Source organism: Muntiacus reevesi, chromosome 1 (genome assembly GCF_963930625.1).
Source record: "Muntiacus reevesi chromosome 1, mMunRee1.1, whole genome shotgun sequence".
NCBI classification, from domain to species: domain Eukaryota; kingdom Metazoa; phylum Chordata; class Mammalia; order Artiodactyla; family Cervidae; genus Muntiacus; species Muntiacus reevesi.
Window position 1 is genome coordinate 11,487,073 of NC_089249.1, and position 21,574 is coordinate 11,508,646.

A 21,574-nucleotide genomic window follows, 5' to 3' on the forward strand; every position below is an offset into this window, starting at 1 on the left:
GGATCGCATGGGGTCCATGCAACCTGGGGTCGCAAAGAGTCAGACACAACAGAAGCACTCACACTTTCACTTTTCAGAGAGGAGAATACCATTAGTAGAGGACGGTGGATTTCAGCTTTGGAAGTAGGCAACTGCAATGAAGAGCCATGGGTGGGGAATAATGTGGGTGCGCAAGTGAGGTCATACTTTTTTTCTTTTGATCAACCAACATCATATGTGTGAACTTAGTCTAATGAGACTGAGTCTCTTCTGTGCCAAAACGATTAGCCCTGTGGGACATTTCAAGTCTGGTCCTATGAGTGGTTCTGCATCTGTCAGTAGCATTAGAATCAGACATCAGTTTGCAGATCAGTACTCATCCTAATGCCTAAGTTCTGATATATATTTTTTAATTTTGAAGCTTATCATTTTATAGCCAGTATATTTTTTGGTAAGACCAGCTGGAATTGTTACTGCCACTCTTTATTTTCCTTCCAGAGAAAAAACTGCCCTTGGTTATTGCTGCAACAGAAATGAAAACTTTTTCCCCAGGCATTTTCATTAACGTTACCACAAACTATCACGAATGAACCCTGTGTATGTTCACTGTCGCATAACTTGAGATGAAGAGTCGTTATTTTGGCGTGAATGTGGTTGTTGGATGAGGAAGTGAGTCAGCAGAAGTTCCAGCAAATTTCTCCTAAATGATATGATTTCTTAAGTGAAATGATTTTTTTCTTCCTTTAGGTCCATTTACATCTGCAATAACACTGTCTTGTTCTGTATATTCTAACTACATGATTTATTTATAATGGATTTTGTTAAAAAAGTTAGTATGACTATACTTCAACATTTCAAAACACAGCCATTATAAAATGAAACATTGATTTAATAGATTTGGAGGGAACTCATTAAATAAATGCATTTATAGTACAGTGAATCCTGATTTCAGAAGCACCAAAGTGTGAAGACGTGTGTCTTATTCAGAAAACACCATAAATTAATCAAATGTCTCAAAACATGATGAATTAATATTCGCTGTTTTTGTTATTGCCTTCCATATTGATTGTTGTTGTTGCTGTTGTTATTTTGGTAACACATGCCGATATTTACTACAATTGACTATCCTGCTTGAGGAGTTCATAAATTCATCTATATGAAACAAAGTATTATACCTGTATTTAATTGAGGTTTGTTTACAGTACATTTTAACTGTATATATTCTAAAATCTCAGCAATTGTCCTAAGTGTGTATACTTTAAAAATTAATTGTAAAAAGGCAATTTAAGTCAAACATAGGAGTTATTTTATGCCCAAGAGAGCTTGGAGAATTATAGGAATGGATACCATCTACATCTCTGGGGTTCTTTCCCTCACTTTCCAGATTTTTCATATGGAACCCCTGAAAATTCCCGGCTTGTAACATGAGTTCTTTCTCCATTTTCCAGATGTTCTTCATCAGCAACTTCAGTGTTGAAAGAACTATTTTTATGATTTTCCAAATGCTGTTTTCCCATGACTTAAAGACATAAAATTCAACTTTGGTAAACTTCTCTTCTGTGTGGCTCGGGAAGAGAGTTCTGTTGCTTTCAATTTGTCATTCACATAGGCCATATCTTCAGCCAAAAACGGATGTTTAAGCTTTCATCACCATTGTGGTTGCTTTTAAATAGAAATAAGAAAATGTGACATATTTTGCATTTTTTGTTTGAAAATGATCTTTGTATAATGCCACACCTTTCATATGTGTGATGTTGGATTAGGCAGATCCCAAAAGAGTTGGATATTCAATTTTCCTCCAAGCAGTAGAACCTGTTTTTCTATGGTACATAAGAAAAAAATTCAACCAGGCAATTTTTTAAAGGAGTTCAGGTTAGAACCCCAACATCTTAATTTTATTTCCCAATCTAAAAGATGACAGGAACAAAACTACTTTATTATTTTTTTTTAATGTCAACATTTAAGTTTTATTTATTTATTTTAAAATTCCATCTCATTTTTAATTGGAGGATAATTACTTTACAATACTGTGATGGTTTCTGCCATATTTCGACATGAATCAGCCACAGGCATACCCACATGCCCTCCCTCTCACCGCCCTCCCCAACCTGCCTCTCGAGGTTGTCACAGAGCACCAGCTTTGGGTTCTGCTTTATTTATTTATTTTGACCGTGCCACATGGCTTGCAGGATCTCAGTTTCCTGACCACAGGTTAAAACCAGGCCACAGCAGTGAAAGTCTGTGATGTTTTCTATATTGTGCCTTAATAGTCTAAAATAGTTGTGCACGTTCCTCAAATAGTCTTAAAATTTAGTGGACTTTGAAACTTCTTACCCATCAAATTTTTGCTTAGAATGTGGCTTCTCTTTTCATGTCAGTTTTACGAAAGTGTGTGCCCTTTTCCCAATCATTTGCATTCTAAACAAGTAACTCCAGGGTTCATTAGGGTTCATCAGGCACTGTGCATAAAGTAAACAAACAACAACCATGCCTGGATAAAATGCAGTGTTCGTTTCACTCAAAATGGTTCTAGTTCCTAGTTAATACATAATAAAGGAAGCTGCTTTCTAGGATTTGGTTGCACTTTAAAACTTCATTTTTAAGAATTTTTACAGGACTTTAAATCAAGATTCTTTATGTATTTTAGTAAATAAAGGCCTTCAAATAGGTTACACGAATAAAATACTACATACTGAGTTAAACGTATGGCAAATAATATAGAGAGATTGCAAGGCATTTTATTTTTGGTTATGTAAAATTTTAATTATATAAGTTTTCTGAAATGTAGAATTACACTAAGAGCTCAGAAATACCTCAGTTCAGTTTCAGTTGCTCAGTCACATCTGACTCTGCGATCCCACAGATTGTAGCACGCCAGGCTTCCCAGTCCATCACCAACTCCTGGAGCTTGCTCAAACTTGCAGAAATACCTAGACTTCCCTAAATGCAAAGAGTCTGTGGAAAGTAAATAGATATTCCAGGAGAAAAGGATTCAAACATGAACTGAGTTTGGGAAATGCTAATACTGTATCATTTCTGATCTCCATCCTCATGAGCACTGAAGACTTTGAGATACCCTTCCCACAAACAACAGTCTAAAACACAAACATGTAACTTTATTTCGCCTAGTGTTTCCCAAGCTTCTTTGACCAAAGAGACCTTCCTCTGAAGAATCTTCAATCCCACAATACCCAGTGAATCACCTTTTGCGTTCTGAAGATATGACATTAAGGTTTTCTATACATTACATTAGTTATTTTGTTAAAAAAAGTAGTAAAACACATCTTCGGTTGACAGTTTAAGAAATTTCAGATTAGTAAATAATAGATGTTGTAAATATACTAATATGTTGTATCTGTGCTATTTTACTTCTTGTCAGGACTTTATTAAGCACTTTTTTAGTCAAGAGTCTCATGTGTTTGTTTTCTATACCCTGTTTTATATAGTCATTTAAGTTTGCATTTTGAAGCCCACAATTATTCTAGTATTTTAAGTACAAAGATTATTATTATTTACACTAAGGCTAGTCTTTCTGCTTTGGGAGGAAAGAAGCAGAAGTTTAGATAAACACCAAATACCTATTTAACCATCTAAAATGTAAGACACTTTGAAATTCAGCCATTTTCTAAAAGGGAATATTCAGTGTCTGTACAAACACTACAAAGGATATTTTGAATTTTTTAAAGGGGTAAATATTGGATTGGCTAAAAAATTCATTCGTGTTTTTCTATAAGATGTTACAGAAAAATATAAACAAACTTTTTGCCCAACCCAATATCTTATAAATGTATATAAAGTATTTGTAAATAGTTTACAAATTGGTAAATATTTTTCAGATTATATTGTCCAACACCAATATAATCTTGGGAGAAGATAGATAAAATTTCTATAATAACTACTGGTGAACTTAGTATAACAAGTTGATACATACTAGTTATTGTTGACTTTTGTTTCCTAAATATAGAAGGAGAATTAATTATAAGGCTTTCTGAGGGCATTGAGTTATCAAACTATATAAAAACATATATGCTTTTATGTCTGTGTTCAAATGAATGTGGTATATGAGTTATGCTGTCAGGGACTTTTGCTACAGAATAACTCAAAACGCACCTCCATTGTTGATTTCATCGAGGTTAGATAGTTTGCATTAATTTTGTTTCTAATTTACAAGTACATAAAACATTTGCATAGACCACCATTTTTAAAGCTACTTTCATTGAGATTATCCAAGTCTCTCACTCTTTCACAACATTTATTTATTTTTCTCTTTTGCCTGCAGTTTAATCTTTCAGGTGCCAAGTCCTCTAAGGCTTACTCATCAGTTGAGTGTTTTGTGTAGTTTCTCTTCTTCTTTTGCAGATTTCTCTTTTCCCAGGATGCTCAGGATGAAGTTCTTTTCTCCTTGACTTTTGATTCCTCTTTCTTATTTCAGATGAAGAGGACGCCTCCCCTCCTGGTGCCCTGCCTCCAGGTTAGGATGATTCCAACTCCTTTCCCCACTTTGCAATGCGTTATTGATCGACAGCTAAGGTGATGGGTTGACAGAGTTGCTCGATGAGACCCAACTCCGAACAGGGTCCCCCCTTCCTGGCAGTGCCAAAGAGGGAAAATGTTGGCTTTGAGGGCAAGTTTTTTTTTTTAACATCAGAAGCTTTTTAAAAAGAGGCTTTCTTTGTGAAATAAAAGTAGTAACTCTTGGATATAAATTTTAGGGGCAAAAATGTGTTTCATCTGCAGCTGTATACTCTTTTCCCCTTGTTCTTTAGATATGTGGATTTGTAAAACTTAATTATTGTTTTTTAAATAGGACACATACCTTTTATAAATGTTTTCAAAGTTGAAGCTCTACTGATTTTCCATCCAGACCAACTTCTAGTGTCTTTTCTCCCCATCATCAAAAGAGACAGGATTTGGGGGATCCGAGAGGGTTAAAGCCAGCGTTCCATTTTCTCCCCTCCCCTTGTGTCATCCAAATCACACTTTCCTTTCAGGTTTGGGTAGTCGGGCTCTGGAAAGAAAAGATTCAGGTGAGCACACACCGGAAGCAAGGTGTCTCGACCTCATCCTAATATAGTAATCACTAATGACGTCACTTCTTGAAGCTGTATTTGATTCTAATCTTGGTTTTATTCAGTTTGTAGCTTTTATAGCAGTCTTTCATTACATTTCTCTGACTAGAAAACTAATGCATTAAGAAACAATTAATTTTGCATGATACACATACACACACCCCCACACGAATTCAGAAATCTAGCCACATACACCACAGGTTCCTTTGTTTCATTATCACTATCATTTTAACATTTGGCAAAGACAAAGAGACTTTTAAAATCACCATTCCGGGGATGTATTGACATTGGATAATAATTCCTATTTTTATAGAAATTTACATGCACTTAAAAAGAATATTGCCAAATGTAACCTGATGAAGTCACAATTCTGGATGGTTATTTATTTTTTCATTTATCCAACAATTGTGTTTGAGTGAGGACTGATTCTGCTATGGACCTCTTTGTGGGTGGGGCATTTTTGCAGACCCCTTCTGAAACGAGCAAAACAGAAAATCCCAAGTCCTCACATTTCAAATATTAATGGCCACTCTGCACTATCACAAATATGCACAACATAAAATTTTAACATCAACTTGAGTATTTTTAAAAATTGTACAATCATGTGAAAACATTGCTTAACTTCACTGTGAAAATGATGGTCTATGGATAGGAATACTAAGCATGATTGAGACATGGGAACTAAAATAACTAAATCTACATTTCCTCCTTTTCAAGAAACATTAACAGGTTGAGTGTTGGCAACCCATGCACTTTTTTTTTCCAGTTATTAGTGGCTGAAACTGAACTTCCTTTCATTCAGCTCTCAGAGACAGAAGAACTTTCTACTGTTCTCTCTCCTGCTCTCCTCATTGGACAGCTGATTGATACCTCCTAAGCACCTGGAGTGCAAACTAGAAAATGCAAAATAAGCTTCATTTCCAGATTGTCTGTCTTCATGGGAAAGCCTCAAAGAGATTATTTCTCTTTCTGTTTTTCTAGTTTTTCCCCTCTCTTTCAGGATGATCCTAGAGTTCTTGAAATCTGTGCCTGCAGGTCACAATCTGTGACTTAATTGTCAAACTAAGGCTACATCATACAAGCATCATGGAATTATCTACTCATATAGCAGTGAAGAATCTGGACGTATGAGGCCAGGCTTGGCAGCCTGATCTTTCCCACTTGACCTGCAGACTGATCCATCCCGTTAGTCTTTTCCAACTCAGCTGTTGTACAGACAAGGCTTTATAGCCTGTCACCTGGAAAAACACTAAGGCTCTGCTTTCATGGCCTTCTCAGGGGTATTTATCAGTTAGGGGATAAGCAGAACTAGGAAACCAAGGAAACTTGGCTGCCAGGAAAGAGTAACAACCTTTCTGAGAAGTTTTGCTATTCCTAGAAATTAGGTTCCATCTGGAAGAGATAGCCCTTTAAGAATGGGAATCGCTCAGTCTCTACTGATGGCTGTGGGAAGGTGGATGGAAAAAATGATGTTATATTTATCCAGGTTAATTAGACAGAGAGAAGCTTCTGTGTTGACAAGAAAAACAAAGCCAGGTAAGTAAGTGTGCCTAAAAAGAACCTGGCCCTGAAATGATCCTTTTCCTCCTTTCCGCTCATTAGAATGGTCTATTGGTGAACCACCAGCTGGGGAGGAGCAGGACAAGCAGAATGCCAACAGTCAGCTATCCACCCTGTTCGTGGAAAAGCCTCAAGGCGGAGCCGTGAAAGTTGGTGAGTTCCAAGCATTAAATCCTGGTCTTTTTTTCTCAGATGAAGATGAAATTCAAATAACATAGAGTTAAGCATTTTACAATGAGTGATAAGTAGCTATTAGTACACTCACCTGTATAGTTCAGTTCAGTTCAGTCGCTCAGTCATGTCCGACTCTTTGCGACCCCATGGACTGCAGCACGCCAGGCCTCCCTGTCCATCACCAACTCCCGGAGTCCACCCAAACCCATGTCCATTGAGTCGGTGATGCCATCCAACCATCTCATCCTCTGTCATCCCCTTCTCCTCCTGCCCTCAATCTTCCCCAGCATCAGGGTCTTTTCAAACAACTGTATAACCAAGTACCAAAATACATTCATCACCCCAAATTCCATGGACAGAGGAGGCTGGTGGCCTTACAGTTCATAGGGTCACAAAGAGTTGGACACAACTGAGTACATACACTCCCCAAAAAGAAACCTGCATCCTGTCCAGCTTTATCCTGCTTTCTCCCTCCCTGAACCCTGGCAACCGATAATCTCTTTGTCTCTATGAATGTCCCTATTCTGGATATTTAATATAAGTGGAATCACACAATAATATGGAACCTTTTGTATCTGGTTTTTTTCACTTAGCATAATGTTTTCAAGGTCTATCCAAGTTGTGGCATGAATCAGTGTTTTATTCCTTCTTATGGCTGAAAAATATTCTTTTGAGTGACAGCTATTGTTTCAATAATCTGTAGCACAGAGTGTTGAGTGCCTGGACCCCTGCCAGGGTAGGTTCAAATCAGCTTCCTCATCTGTAAAATGGAGATAATACTACCCATGAAGCGCTCTGAATAGTCCCTGGTGTATCTTCAACTGGAAGCCTCAAGGTGGAACCGTGAAAGTTGGTGAGCCGGTGTTTGCCGTCATTACAACACACCTCATTCCATAAAATGATTATAAATCTGCACACATGCTGGATCAAGAGTTGCAATGTCTCAGAGGAAGCTGATCAGATAGACGGTTTAATTCTGAATATATTCATTAATGAATATTGACTATACACCTCCTGTTTTAGACATTGTGCTAAACACTGAGTAAAATATGTGAGCACTCAGAATTTACAGACTTAATGGGATGAGCAAACAAGAAGAAATTAAACAAATCACCACAAACGCCATCACAGGTGCCATGAAGGAAACAAAGTGGTAAGCCAGAGAGTGACCAGGGGGTCCAAGACTTTTAGTTAAATCAATTTTTATAAGGAATATTGTGATCAGAACTAGTCTTTGACACCAAATGTTTTGCAAATGAACACACAGCTGACTACAGTCTAAAATTACTTCTTTTAGGCCTGGAATATAGAAGCACACTGCATATGAATAGAAATGCTTGCTCTCCTTGTGTTTGTGGAAGACACCAAAATGCTGAACTGGCCACTGGGCTAGAATTTTGATGTCCTTTAGGTCTAATGAGTCAATACAAATAGATAGGAGACTGTACTTCAAAAAGATCAGCTTCATTTAGTCATATTCTTATAACTCCAGTCTTAGCATTATCTTGCCTAATTAAAAGGATGGAAAAAATTCATATATATATACATATGCATATTTAATATATGGTATGTATGTGTTTTCTCATTTTTTCACATTTATGCATACTCATAGAGATATTGTGGATTTGGTTTTAGACCACCACAATAAAGCAAATATCATTATAAAGCAAATCCCAAGAATTTTTTTCCTCCCAGTGTATATGAAAGTTATGGTTACACTATAGTCTTTTAGGTATGCAATAGATGGTTGGTTGGATGGTTGGATGGCATCACCAACTCAATGGGCAAGAGTTTGAGTAGGCTCTGGGAGCTTATGATGGACAGGGAAACCTGATGTACTGCAGTCCATGGGGTCACAAACAGTTGGACACAACTGATTGACTGAACTGAACTGAGTGTTATGTTTAAAACAACAATGTACTTACCTTCGTTAAAAATGCTTTATTGCTAAAAAATGCTAAGCATTATCTGAACCTTCAGTGAGTCATAATCTTTTTGTAATACTAACATCAAAGATTACTGATCACAGATCACCATAACAAGCATAACAATAATGAGAAAGTTTGAAATATCACCAAAGTGTGACACAGATTGGAAAAATGACTTGCTCGATGCACGCATGCCACACACCTTCAATTGGTTTAAAAAAAAAACAAACAGTAAATTTGAAGTACAATAAATAAAGCAAAGTGCAATAAAATGAGGTATGCCTGAATAGGTTGTTTTATACACATTACATGTGCTTGGATTCCAAAATTATTTCCACTAATTTCCCCATTGCTCCTTTTCTGCTCCATAAACCTCAAAAGCAGAAGCAGTTGGAGTATCCTAGAACCTAGGGTGCTCATAAAAAAAGTCAGGGCCCTTCCATTGTTCAATTCCAGCTGTGCCAGTCACATCATAGGAGCCCTGTCTAACTCCTTTTGTGCATGCTAAGTTGCTTCAAGTCGTGTCTGACTCTTTGCGACCCCATGGACTGGAGCCCGCCAAGCTCTTCTGTCCATGGAGTTCTTCAGACAAGAACAATGGAGTGGGTTGCCATGCCCTCCTCCCGGGATCTTCCTGACCCAGGAATCAAACCTACATCTCTGTTGTCTCCTACATTGGCAGGCAGGCTCTTTACCACTAGCACCACCTGGGAAGCCCCAAACGGCAATTTTTAAACCACAGTCTGAATTGCCTGTGTTTTTTTCCTAGGTGAAAATATCACCTTTATAGCCAAAGTCAAAGCTGAAGATCTTCTCAGAAAGCCCACTGTCAAATGGTTCAAAGGGAAATGGATGGACCTGGCCAGCAAAGCTGGGAAGCACCTCCAGCTGAAGGAAACCTTCGAAAGACACAGCAGGGTATGACCCTGAGCCCCTCTGCAGGGGCTTGGCCGGCTCGCTCCTCTGCATACGTCAAAGGCCATTTTCAGGTTCAGCTTTGAGGGACGTCAGTTCCAGAACACCCACTGGAGTTACCATTCCCAGTGTTTATACTCCAGGTGGTGGCCCTGCTGTGCCCAGCGCTTCAGAGCACTGCTCTGACCCCTCCTGTGTTGAGAACATTGTACCCGAATCCCCAGAGGCAGACACATCTTTAAGCCAACACTGTGGACTTGGGGAAATAACTGCAATGTGGTGGCTTTTTTCTGCCAGCAGGGTAGGACTGAAATATGTTCGGATGCGTTTCATTGCAGGTGTACACATTCGAGATGCAGATCATCAAAGCCAAAGAGAACTACGCAGGAAACTACAGATGTGAGGTCACCTATAAGGATAAATTTGACAGCTGTTCATTCGATCTTGAAGTACACGGTAAGAGAGGCTTCTAGTCTGGATAAGTGTGATTTTTTTTTTTAATGGAATGTGAAAGGATAGAGGAGAATAAGATCATTTATTAGTATGAGATTTTGAAAATAAAGTTTCCTGGGACAAGAATGTCAGGAAACCAGGTAGAAGGGAGGATTTTCTCGTATAAGGACTAATGTCAGATACGGACATTCTTCATCTATATGTTTTGTGTACTGCCAAGAGTGAATTTGATAAGAATAAATTAAAGGCATATATGTAGATTAGGGGAAAAATACTTCGATAGTTAAACAAAGGGAAATTTGACTTGGTAAGAAATCAGAAGTGTGACATAGCTTTGGATTTTTAGACAAAGCTGATGTAATTTAAAACCAGAGCATTACAAATGCTATAGGATCTAGGTTTAGGAAGTGCTACTGCTCTCTATAACATGTTACTTGTTCCATGTTTGGGGGTCATGCCTTTGGTCATAGGCACTGTATCTCCCCTGGGATCCCTCCTGGAGTAGGGTAACTGGGAGGATGAAGAATCCAGGAACCATGGTCCATTCACCTCGAATGTGTAGGTGAAGGAGGTTCAGCATTTATGACTCATTGTAATAAATCACAGAAGGGCTGTCACAGAAAGAGGGAAAGGCTCATTTTCGGTTTCTTTGAGAAGTGTTTAGGCAGATTAGAATCGAAAGGTGGAAATTATGAGAAGGTGAATTTTACATTCACGTTAGCACTAGCTCTTTCTTTAAAGCCATATAGACACCACAGATGGCTGTGAGAGTCCCAGTCTGAGAATCGTCAAGAGGCTGAAGGACCATGGGTGGAGGTGCTGTCGAGATTTCAGTATTAAGTGGGACTCTGGTCCTGAGCACCGCTCCTTCACCTGGCCAGGCATCTGAGAATCACCTAAGGGGCTTTCTAAAAATACTGATTTCTGTGTGCCCATCCTCAATCTGGTGAATCAAAATTTTCAGCAGGGAAATGAAGAAGCTGATATTTTCTAAGCTTCTTGGATGATTCTAATGGGCACACAGGTGGGATGACAACAGGATAGAGGAACTCCTAAAGCCCCATCATCGATTCTGAGGGAGGGAGGATAAGCTCTGATGTCTCAGCAGCTCAGCCAGCAGAGGAGAGCCACCCCTCCCCCACCCCCTTCAGCGGATTCCTTCCATTGGAAGAATCCCCACAGCCTGGAGAGGAACTGAACACAAAACTGGGTTCTTCATGGATGTTTATTTTACTGTTTTCTTTCCTTTCAAAGAATCTACTGGGACTACTCCAAACATTGACATCAGATCTGCTTTCAAGAGAAGGTAACTTCAAAAGGGGGATCTAGGTATCTTTTGTAAAACATGAAAGTAAAGGATTTTCAAATACATGTTCCCTTCCGCCACACTCTATATTTCAAATGAGATCAAGTCTCTTCACCAAAGTCAAACATACTGAATATTGAGACGTTAGTTTTCAAGAGATGCCATGGGCTTAAAGCCATATTGTGTATATGCTGATCATTTTTTAGAATATTCTTGCTATAGTGAAACTCTTATTTTACAGGTCTCACTGTTGCCTTAGAAAGACACATTTTCTTACTATTCATATGTGGCTTCTTCATGAATTGCATTATTTTCTGCCAAATGACCCAGAAAAATATATAACAATACACATCTCATATAGCATCAGTTAAGTAGTGTCAGAAAACTTACATTGCTTTTTATTTAGGAATCACATACAGAGCTATTAGACCATATGCCCAGAAAACTACAATTAAGTAGCTCCTTACTAAAGTTAGCACAATTTAAGTATGGGATTATCCTAAATGAAAGACCATTGAGTCTGCTGGAATAAGGAACATTGTAGAAAGGCAAAATATAGACACTTACCTGATTTATTTTGCAACCACCAAGGCTGAAAAATCAGAAAGTCAAGGAAGAAAAATGAAAAAAATTTCTAGCCTGTGAGAAATGCGACTAGTTTCTTCCCGGTATTATTTTCTTCTCTGTACTTCTTTACTTATCTAGAATTCTTCCAAAATAGAAATTCATTAATGAGAGGAAATGATTTGTTCTTCCTAAGACTGAATCCACATAACAGTTTTGTTGAGTAAGGAGAGTCATCCCAAACTAGTATAAAGCAATGATTTAGTCTTGTTCATAAAAGGCAAAATTTCTTTCTAAATTATGAAGTAATGAATATTGTAATTACTCTTAAAATATATGTAGTATGTCCTGATCAGTCCATTGTATTTTTTAAAGTCATAACTTTCAAAATCTCCTGGCTTCCCTTCACCCCGCAGTTAACAAACACATAGATCTCACACTAGGTTCATCCTACGTATGTCTCTTTTAAGAGAGAAAGATGTCATCTACTTAGTTTTGGGCTTTAAGAGAATAGAAATATGTTTATGTCAATAGGTCTTTTCCAAATATCTGCTTTAAAGAAATTTTGAGGACACATTATTTGAGTTCAATTCTGATAACTTAACGTGTTATACACGTTGTTTTTAAACCTGCAGACTTTTTTCTTAGAAACCATAACTAACATTTGTAAAGCGCAGGAAACAAAATCTTCATTAAAAAATTAAACATGTAAGTAACTATGTAGCACCATTTAAATATCAGTTCATAGCTTCCATTTAGAGTTTATATGAAATCATGAAGGTGGCTGCATGCCTAAATTAAGATGCATTTCTCCACAGGAAAACACTTTAAAAAACTCCTAGCAAAGGGCTCAACAATTCCAAGACAAACTTTTGGAAAACACATTTTAAATGGTATAAATATTAACAAGAAAATAAAAAGCTTATAATCCTTTCCCTTTCAAGAGAAAGGAATGCATCTTTTAAAAAGCCCTGCGCTAGCTCCATTTTTATGTTATGTTGGTATCACATTACCTGATTCGTCTATTGATGGACACAAAGAGGTTACCTTTGAATAGAAGCTTTGTACTTATATATTTGACACTAGTCCACTTCATCTTCCAAGCCAATCTCTGTATGACTGGAGTAACAGAGATTGGCAAAAGTCCTTTGCTTTTTACACACGACATTCCCAGAGCCCCCAACTTGCAAAAACAAAGTACTTTGTGTTGTTTGGCTTTAGTGCATTTGTGTTACTCTGTTTTAACACAAATCCAATCAGTTTTACATATGCAATCTACAAAAATGTGTCTTCCGAGATCGTAGAGTAACACAAGTTCCTTGTGTTTACATTTCCACAAGTACATCCTCCAAAATTGAAAATGTCACTTGTGTGAAAAGAAACTGTTTGTGTTGATTTAGTCCCATGATTTGTGTGCATATACATTGGACGTGGAGTGTTGGGGGAATTGTTGTGTATGTGTCTCAGCATTAAACCCAGATTTGCTTTTCTTTTGTTAATGACAGTGGAGAAGGTCAAGAGGATGCAGGGGAACTTGACTTTAGTGGTCTCCTGAAACGTAGGTGAGAACCCAGTGATGGAGTGAGGCGCTTTGGCCTGGAAATCTTTTAGATACCCACTCAGAGAAGTCAAGTTTAAAGTGGACCTTTTTCAAAGAATTTCTCATTTCTTAAAATGTGTTTTGCTTATGGAATATTATAACAGTGTTGATTAAGAGACAGTGAAAAAACTGCCTACTAATCTGCTAAATATTTTAGCTGATGCTTTTACTTTCTTTTTAAATGTTTTATGAGTCTTCATGTATTTTCTTAGTAGGGGATGAGGAAATTTGAAAACTGAGACAGAAGACTTAAATGCCTGAAAACTTCTTATTTCTCTCATGATTTCTATTATTTCAATCATGATCCCTCATCATGATTGAATAAATAAAGCCTCCATTCTCCTGCTTTTGATATTTGACTGAAAAGTCAATTTCAAAATTTTGGTAGAAGTCTCAGCAGATGTATATATTTATGTGTGCATATATATATATATATATGTATATGTATATATATATATATACCTACTTTAACATAGTATTGATGATTTACTGTATTTCATCAAATCTAAGACACCATGCTAATATATACCTGTATTATAAACCACTAAGCAATGAAAAAAATTGTCCAAATAGCTTATTATGACATACTGCTGATTATAAGGTACATCCTTATTTCAGAGATATTTAAAATGCCCCAAATTTGCATTTTTAGAAGGGATAAAGTAGTAGTGAAATGGCTTAGTGTTTAGTATTATCACTCACGCTCCTTTAACTTTGTACTCTCTGGCAATAAAATTTATAAACTTTCATTATGGATATTTAGTACACAACCATTTTATAGAATTTCTGCCCTATATATGCATATTTGTTTTTTGTTTTTAGTTGCTCAGTCATGTCCAACTCTGTGTGACCCCATGGACTGTAACCCACCAGGTTCCTCTGTCCATGGGATTTCCCAGGCAAGAATAGTGAAGTGGGTTGCCATTTCCTTCTCTAGGGGATCTTCCCAACCCAAGGCTCAAACCTGCATCTCCTGCATTGGCAGGTGGATTCTTTACCACCTGGAAGTCCATATATGCACATACATAATCATAAATATACTATATTATATATATGTTATATATAAAGATATACATGTCTAGATAGTTGCTGTAGCATAGAAGAAACATAAAGAAAATGACTTTTGCTAGGATGGTGTTTATGTACCAAATTTGTGAATAAACAGTAAAACTACAACTCTAAATTTATGATATATGATATTGATATTGGGCTTCATTTAGTCTTTTAGGTTCACTTCTTATTATTCTTACTGCTTTCTATGTCTACTGAAAATCATAGGTATAGATATGCTTCAAAACAAATTACAAATGGTAATAAATAGGCTTGTCTTCATTCTTAGTTTAGTTGGGTGGTTTTATTCAAACCCCTGTGAATGAAACATTCACCCCCAGCTCTAAACATTTAAGCTGAGAACAGAAAGATTAACAGGTGCCATTTATTAATAACCAAATGGATATTAGCCAATCAATAGACTTTGGCAGTATCAAAAACATCATTCCTTCTCCGGATACTTCAAATAATCATTGGTCTCAATAATATTAATTCTCCAAAAGTATTTTAAAGCAATAGAATATGAAGTGACCTTAATGAGCCACACTCTTTGTGTTCTACAAGTGAGAGACCAAAGACCAGAGAAGTTGAGTGACTTACCCCAAGTCATACATGTAACTTGAGGGAGGGCAGGCACCTACATCCAAGTTCCCTTTTCTGAGTCAGCACACTTCCTGACTCCACATAAGAAACGTCACTCTGAATCTGCCTGGGAAGTGGGCACCTTGTACATTTATAACAAGTTAAAACTTTAGGAAGACAAGAGGTTTTGTTTTTGGGTTTTTTTTTTTTCCTGCAGTCATTTACTCAACCAGGAAAATGCTAAATGCTTTCTTTGTGTAGACTGTAACACTAGTTGAGGTGAGGAAAAGAAATCCAATGCCTTCCAGCGCCTGGCACATGGAAAGATATAAATACATATTTGTGGGAAGAAAAAGGTAGTGGTTAAAACATGGATTTGACTCTCAGCTCTCCCATTTACTAATTACTGGACATGACTGGGGTCAAGTGATATGTCCTTTCTGAGACTTGCTTTCCACAACTGTAAATGCAGAGGATAAAAGCTACTTGAGTATTATTGAGAGAATTAAGTTAAATGTAAGAGACCAGACTCATACAGGTGTCAAATAAATATCCACTTCCCCCCAAAATGTGACATTTTCCCTTGAAGAACTTACATTAGTGTCAACTGTTTAATTTGTACTTGCCATCTTCCTCTATAAAGATTGAATCACGTGCTGATTTTCAATACTCCCTGAAAGGAGTTCAGGGTGGAGAGCAGAAATGAGGCACTGTGTGCTTGGAAGAAAAACTGGAAGGACCGGTCTTCAGGTAGTTATATTCGGATATTTTCAGGAGCTGATTTTATGAGCCCAATTCTCATATCTCCTCATATCTAGAAAGCACTAAAATCCTTCGTGATAACGACTCTTCCTCATAACTAGCAAAAGCTTCATGAGACTAGCAGAAATTTTCCAGAAAAATATGTGCTTAATTGTGTGTATTCCCCCTTCACCAAAATCACATATATACTGACCTTCCTCACTGCCTCTCTGGAACAGTTTCTCAGAGCTATCTGAGGTGCTGTCTTTTAGGCTGCAGTCCTCATTTTGTCCCAAATAAAACTTAATTCATAGCTCCCACATTGTGCAGTTTTTTTAAGTTGACATTAGTAAAGTGACAAAATACACATACACACACATAATCAGTCAATAAAAATGTAATAGATTATTAAGTGCCAAGTCTGATTAAAAGGAAAAGGAAAGAAAAAAGAACACGCTAGTTCTATCAGTAGTTTTCAGAGTAAAAGAAATCTAATTAATGGTCAAAATGACTATAGAAAAAAAGTATTAGAAAAAAACTGAGCAGTCAACATGTCTCTAGTTCTCATTTTCTTTACATCCCCTAATTATGATTTTGACTCATAATTAGATTGTTGTCACCATGAGACTATATTCATTTAATATACTATGTACTAATCCACCAGTATAACTTTGGAAATCATTGTGTTTTCCTACTAATTTGTGAATTGCATGTGTTTTCACTGTAGTAATAGCATGTGGTAATAACATTTCTACTCCTAGAGTGTATGGCAAAATCCTCATGAGAATAAATATCATTACCACCAACATCTTTATACAATGAAATATCTGCCTGCCCTGAACAAAGTTAGCATACTCCAAATAGACATTAGATAAATCACAGTCTTTGGGCAGTATCTTGTTATGAGACCTGACCTATATAAATACTTTAAAGTTTTATTCTACATAAAATTTCTATAACTGCTTTGTATTTCACTAGGATTGTCAAGTTATAGAAATTTTGATGTAGATGGAAGTACTGTAAATATTATATAGGTCTATGCTAATTCTCAGAATCAGTAGTGCCTATAGAAATTTGGATTTTTCTCCCAGCTGAAATTTAATGTAGCCGTACAGATATGGTCATGTGCAGCCGCCACGGTAAGTAAACATATGTTCTGAATGAGTTAAGGAAATACTACAGATGGGCACCTTGACCTCATATTCCAATACAAAATGAGGAATCCATCTCCTTGCAATTTGGGTTTCAGTTGAGTGGTGGAGAGGAAAGTAAGGAAGAGGCAAGAGGTTACTTGTGTTTGTATACAAAGCGTGATAGGATTAAGGTTGTGGTAGAGTGGGATGTATTTTGGTGTTAATGAAGAAAATGGTGAGGATGATCAGTTTTATGAATCTATCAACAAAACTGACTCAAAAAATCACACTGAAAATAGTCTTTATTCCTTAGTGACTTCCTCATGTAAACATTCACCCTTATATCTGGATATTCTCAGCGTTTGGTGTGTAGCTCTTGTTAGCTCTTTTATCTGTCTTTGTCATTGATATCTTTAAATCTTTTCACCAATGTCAAGAGGATATTTGAAATATGTGGGTAATTCTTCTTGGTTGAGATACAAATGGAACAAAATATAGAATGGGATAATTTTACAATGTGGAGACTCAGGCTAATATGACTAAAATAGAGCAATAATAAAGAGGATTGAGGAAAGTCTCACAGGAAAAAATAAAATGTATACACACACATACACATTTTTTTTCTGATGTAATTGTTTAATGACACAGGAAAGTAACGTTATGAAACAAGACGGTTACAAATACTGGGTAGAGGATCACTTCACTTTTGATAAAAAAAATTTAAAAGTAATGTATGCAAAACACTGGAAGATTAAGTATCAAAATATTAACAGTATTTACTTCTGTTCCAGTGATTAAATATTCTTCTCTGCTTTTGTGTGCTTTTTGAAACATGATTATTTCTGAAACAAAGAAAAGTCACTGTAAACACATACACATTTTAATCGCAATTCTCCAAGACTTCCTACAAAATATTTAAATGTTAAATTTGAAATGTAGACTGCTTTCAGGCAATAGATATAGTAGACCTGACAAATTATTACTAATATTTCAACTTCAGGACAATTTTCTTAAGCTTAGCAATTTCCCTATGTTAATAGAGGGCGTAGTTACCATTTCAGTGAAATGAGGAGTTGGATCTTGAATCTTTAAGAAGCACATTTTCCTAATGTGTTTCTAGTCCTTCCCATAAAGGTGGCTGAGGGACCAATGACCTCTCACTTTCTTCCGTTATCCAGATGTGCCTCAGCATCATTTACTGGGCAAAAGACTTACATGACAATGGAAATTAGATATGCAGAAGCCATCGTTGCCTAATGCCACCCCAAACTCTATTCCATTCTCCTACCCTTCCCTGTGATTATAACCCAGTATTTCCTCAAGAAATTCTGAAATGGGTATAATTAATATGACAGTGCAAACATATGTAACTCATTATTTGCTATCATGATAGCATGCACCTCTTTTCACACTGATGTTTAAGATGTGTTGACCAGTTTTCCTGGAAAAATCATACCCAAACCAGCATTATTCACAGTAAGTAGTCACTAAAATATTTCCAGTCTAACCTTAGTCAATAAAAACAGTCAACTAAACTTAAACAAAATTGCAACTTCTTAGCTAGTTAAGGAAATCAATTTAAATTATATTCAGCATTTACAACTAAGGCTCTTTCCCTGAAGAGGGCTTCTTCCTGAGTTTTGTTTCACTTTTAGGTTTTAAAATACATACAAGTGTATGTACTTTAAATCCTATGTATGTGTGTGTACACAGTAGTTATATATGTTCTTTATATGTTCTATACGTTCTTTTGCCAGTGGTCAAAAGTTAGAGTCATGATTTTGATAATCACAGTAAGTTACTGTTAGCTTGTTCATGGAACACTTTATGACTTGCTCTATAGTTTCACACTTATATTTTCATGATTCAAAGCAGTTTATACCCAAACTACTTCTATTTTTTTTTTTTTTTTTTCTTTTTTTTTTTTTCCAAACTACTTCTAAAAAAGTTCCGGACAGTACTTTTAGATGAAATATGAGAGAATTTTGAACCTCATTCTTTTCATTCTGACAATTTAGAAAAAAAAAGAAGTTTTCTCTTTAAAATAATATGTATACACAAAAATCATATGAAAAACAACCAAAGCAAACAAACAGAAGCAAAGACCAAGTGTGCTTAGTCACAGTTTCAAATATTTTTTGTGTTAAAAAAACAGCAAAAAATGGTTAATGTACACATTTACTAACATGGTAGGGAAAATGCTATTTGCAAAATCTGAAGATTTGAAACACTGTTATTGGTACCATCTCCATGCAGAGTTAGGGTATGCACACCAACGAAGGCAGAAGGAGCATTGTTCTTTCATGGACCAACACCTAAAATCTTCTGGTTCTTAAACCTTATTTCAATATCTAAATCCTAGATGAAAACTGATCTTTTAACTTTCTCCTATTTGGATTTTCAGGTTGAAAATAAGTAAAAATAGCTAAAGGATATTTCCTGAAATCCTTCTATCTCCTTAATACTGTGTGTTTAACTAGGAAAACGAGAGCGTTAATGCAAGTGCAGGGATCTGATCTTTGACTATCTAGAAGTTGCACTGAGACTTCATGCAAAGTAGACTTTCTCCTTGGCTATTTAAGTACTCAGGCTATAAACAGAGCTTTTAGCGCCGAACCAAAAAAATCGGTACCATACTCCGACTTTCCTGGTCTTTAAAGGCCAGTGGGCAGCTATTAAACTAGGCAATGGTTCTCCCCGGATAGGGAGGTGAAGCCGCAGGAGGAACAACCCGAGGTAGACGTGTGGGAGCTGCTGAAGAATGCGAAACCCAGCGAGTACGAGAAAATCGCCTTCCAATACGGCATCACGGACCTGCGTGGTATGCTCAAGCGGCTCAAGCGCATGCGCAGAGTGGAAAAGAAGAGTGCAGGTGAGGACGTCTGGGCGCTCCCAGCGGAGGCGATAAGCCTCCCTATTTCGTTCCGGGTTTACAGGTCGGACTAGCTGCAGTGGCATTTGTAGGGGTTCCGCTTCCCTTGGTTAACTTGGCTTCGGGTGAAATGGTTCACCGCCCCGCACGTCTCAGCAAAGTAGGTAGTGGAGAGCTGCTGAAGGTTCAAGGTAACAAAAGTCCATGACAGTGACACAACGCATAATGGAGGATTACATATTCCTGTGTTCCTGGGGATTTCTCAGCTGCCCCTTTCTCCATCCGCTGCATCTCTCCGTCACTCTCAGGTTCCTGGTCCTTATCTAGGTACAGTAGATTCTGTGTTTGTTTTACTGTTACATTCTTCCACCCATTTGATGCGTCATGGGGAATTCACGTCTCACACCTGCAGAGGTAACCCAAGTGTTTAAGCATGTCAATATTTGCACAGGTTTCCACAGTACCAAAACTGTGATAAGCTTACTGTTTCAATCAGTCGAAGGCATTCCATTTAAGCTCATGAGTGGTTGGAAGTATCTCATAAATTCTGTGATAGAAAAAACTATCTGTAAGATAGATGTACACAGATAATGCCAATGAAACTGAAAATAATCACTTTAGGAGAATAAGCATGTCCTTCAAGTTCAAATTTCATTTGGATATTTTATATTATACATTGCCCAAAGAATGAAGACAATCATTTTTAAAGCCTCTTCAATAATTCTTTACTTATGTTTCTTCCAAAAGCATATGGACTCTCTTAAAATTTTTAAACCATCTTATTATTTATAAATCGATGCAGAATTCTAAAATATGAGGGATAATTTGAAAGTTTCCAATTTTTTCTTTTTGTCTCAATTTATTCAGTTTTAGGTTTTCAGATTGACTATTTAAATTCATATCATATGCATATACATATTAACATAGTTTTGTATCTTCTCTCCACTAGCTTTTGCAAGAATTCTTGATCCTGCATATCAGGTTGATAAAGGAGGCAGGGTAAGATTTGTCGTGGAACTGGCAGATCCAAAGTTGGAGGTGAAATGGTATAAAAATGGTCAAGAAATTCGACCCAGTACGAAGTAAGTCAAATTTGCAGATAATCAGTAGTAACTATATAAATCAAAGAGTAATTTGACTTGATTTTCTATGCTTGAAAGCACTTTTTAGTTATATTCGTATTATGCAAAATCATATGAGGGGACGGCAAAAACTTTTTATGTATTTTGGAAACATTGAAGTTATGTTGCTATATAAATTGAACCTTGCCTTATGTTTTAATTCTATATAAACTATTTCAAGTACTTGTAATATGATTTTGTGTCATTGTAGGTTATATGTGATTACTTCAGAGCATTGCCAAACTTCGCCCAATTTAAAAAAAATTTGAGAAAAATTGAAATATGTATTCGATATACCAGTTTGTTATGGGAATCACACTTTATAAGTAGATAACTTTTGTTCTTCCAGAATAGCATCTAAAGCCTATATTTTATTGTTTTTTGACCCTTTTCCCAAATGAAGGAAACAAACAAATCCCTGATTTCTGATGGTATTGCTAGGGTATTAGGAAGCTACTTTACAGAGATCCTTCTCAGTCTGAGAGATTTTCAACTCCAGTATATTTTTTTAAGTTAACAGGAACCAT

General features: G+C 36.7%; 1 protein-coding gene across 13 annotated transcripts in view; it reads left to right on the forward strand.

The window, feature by feature from the left end:
- Positions 1 to 21,574, forward strand: part of MYBPC1 (myosin binding protein C1) — a 95,433-nt gene that overhangs the window by 27,561 nt on the left and 46,298 nt on the right. For 9 of the 13 annotated variants that reach the window (XM_065937653.1, XM_065937663.1, XM_065937731.1 and 6 more), the window contains 9 exons: positions 4,412 to 4,450; positions 4,971 to 5,006; positions 6,651 to 6,761; positions 9,480 to 9,628; positions 9,964 to 10,081; positions 11,333 to 11,384; positions 13,454 to 13,510; positions 19,760 to 19,926; positions 20,876 to 21,008. In XM_065937653.1, the coding sequence (XP_065793725.1) occupies positions 4,412 to 4,450; positions 4,971 to 5,006; positions 6,651 to 6,761; positions 9,480 to 9,628; positions 9,964 to 10,081; positions 11,333 to 11,384; positions 13,454 to 13,510; positions 19,760 to 19,926; positions 20,876 to 21,008 (862 nt within the window). The remainder of the gene's footprint in view (positions 1 to 4,411; positions 4,451 to 4,970; positions 5,007 to 6,650; positions 6,762 to 9,479; positions 9,629 to 9,963; positions 10,082 to 11,332; positions 11,385 to 13,453; positions 13,511 to 19,759; positions 19,927 to 20,875; positions 21,009 to 21,574) is intronic. The other 4 variants (XM_065937673.1, XM_065937741.1, XM_065937707.1 and 1 more) reach the window with 2 other exon arrangements.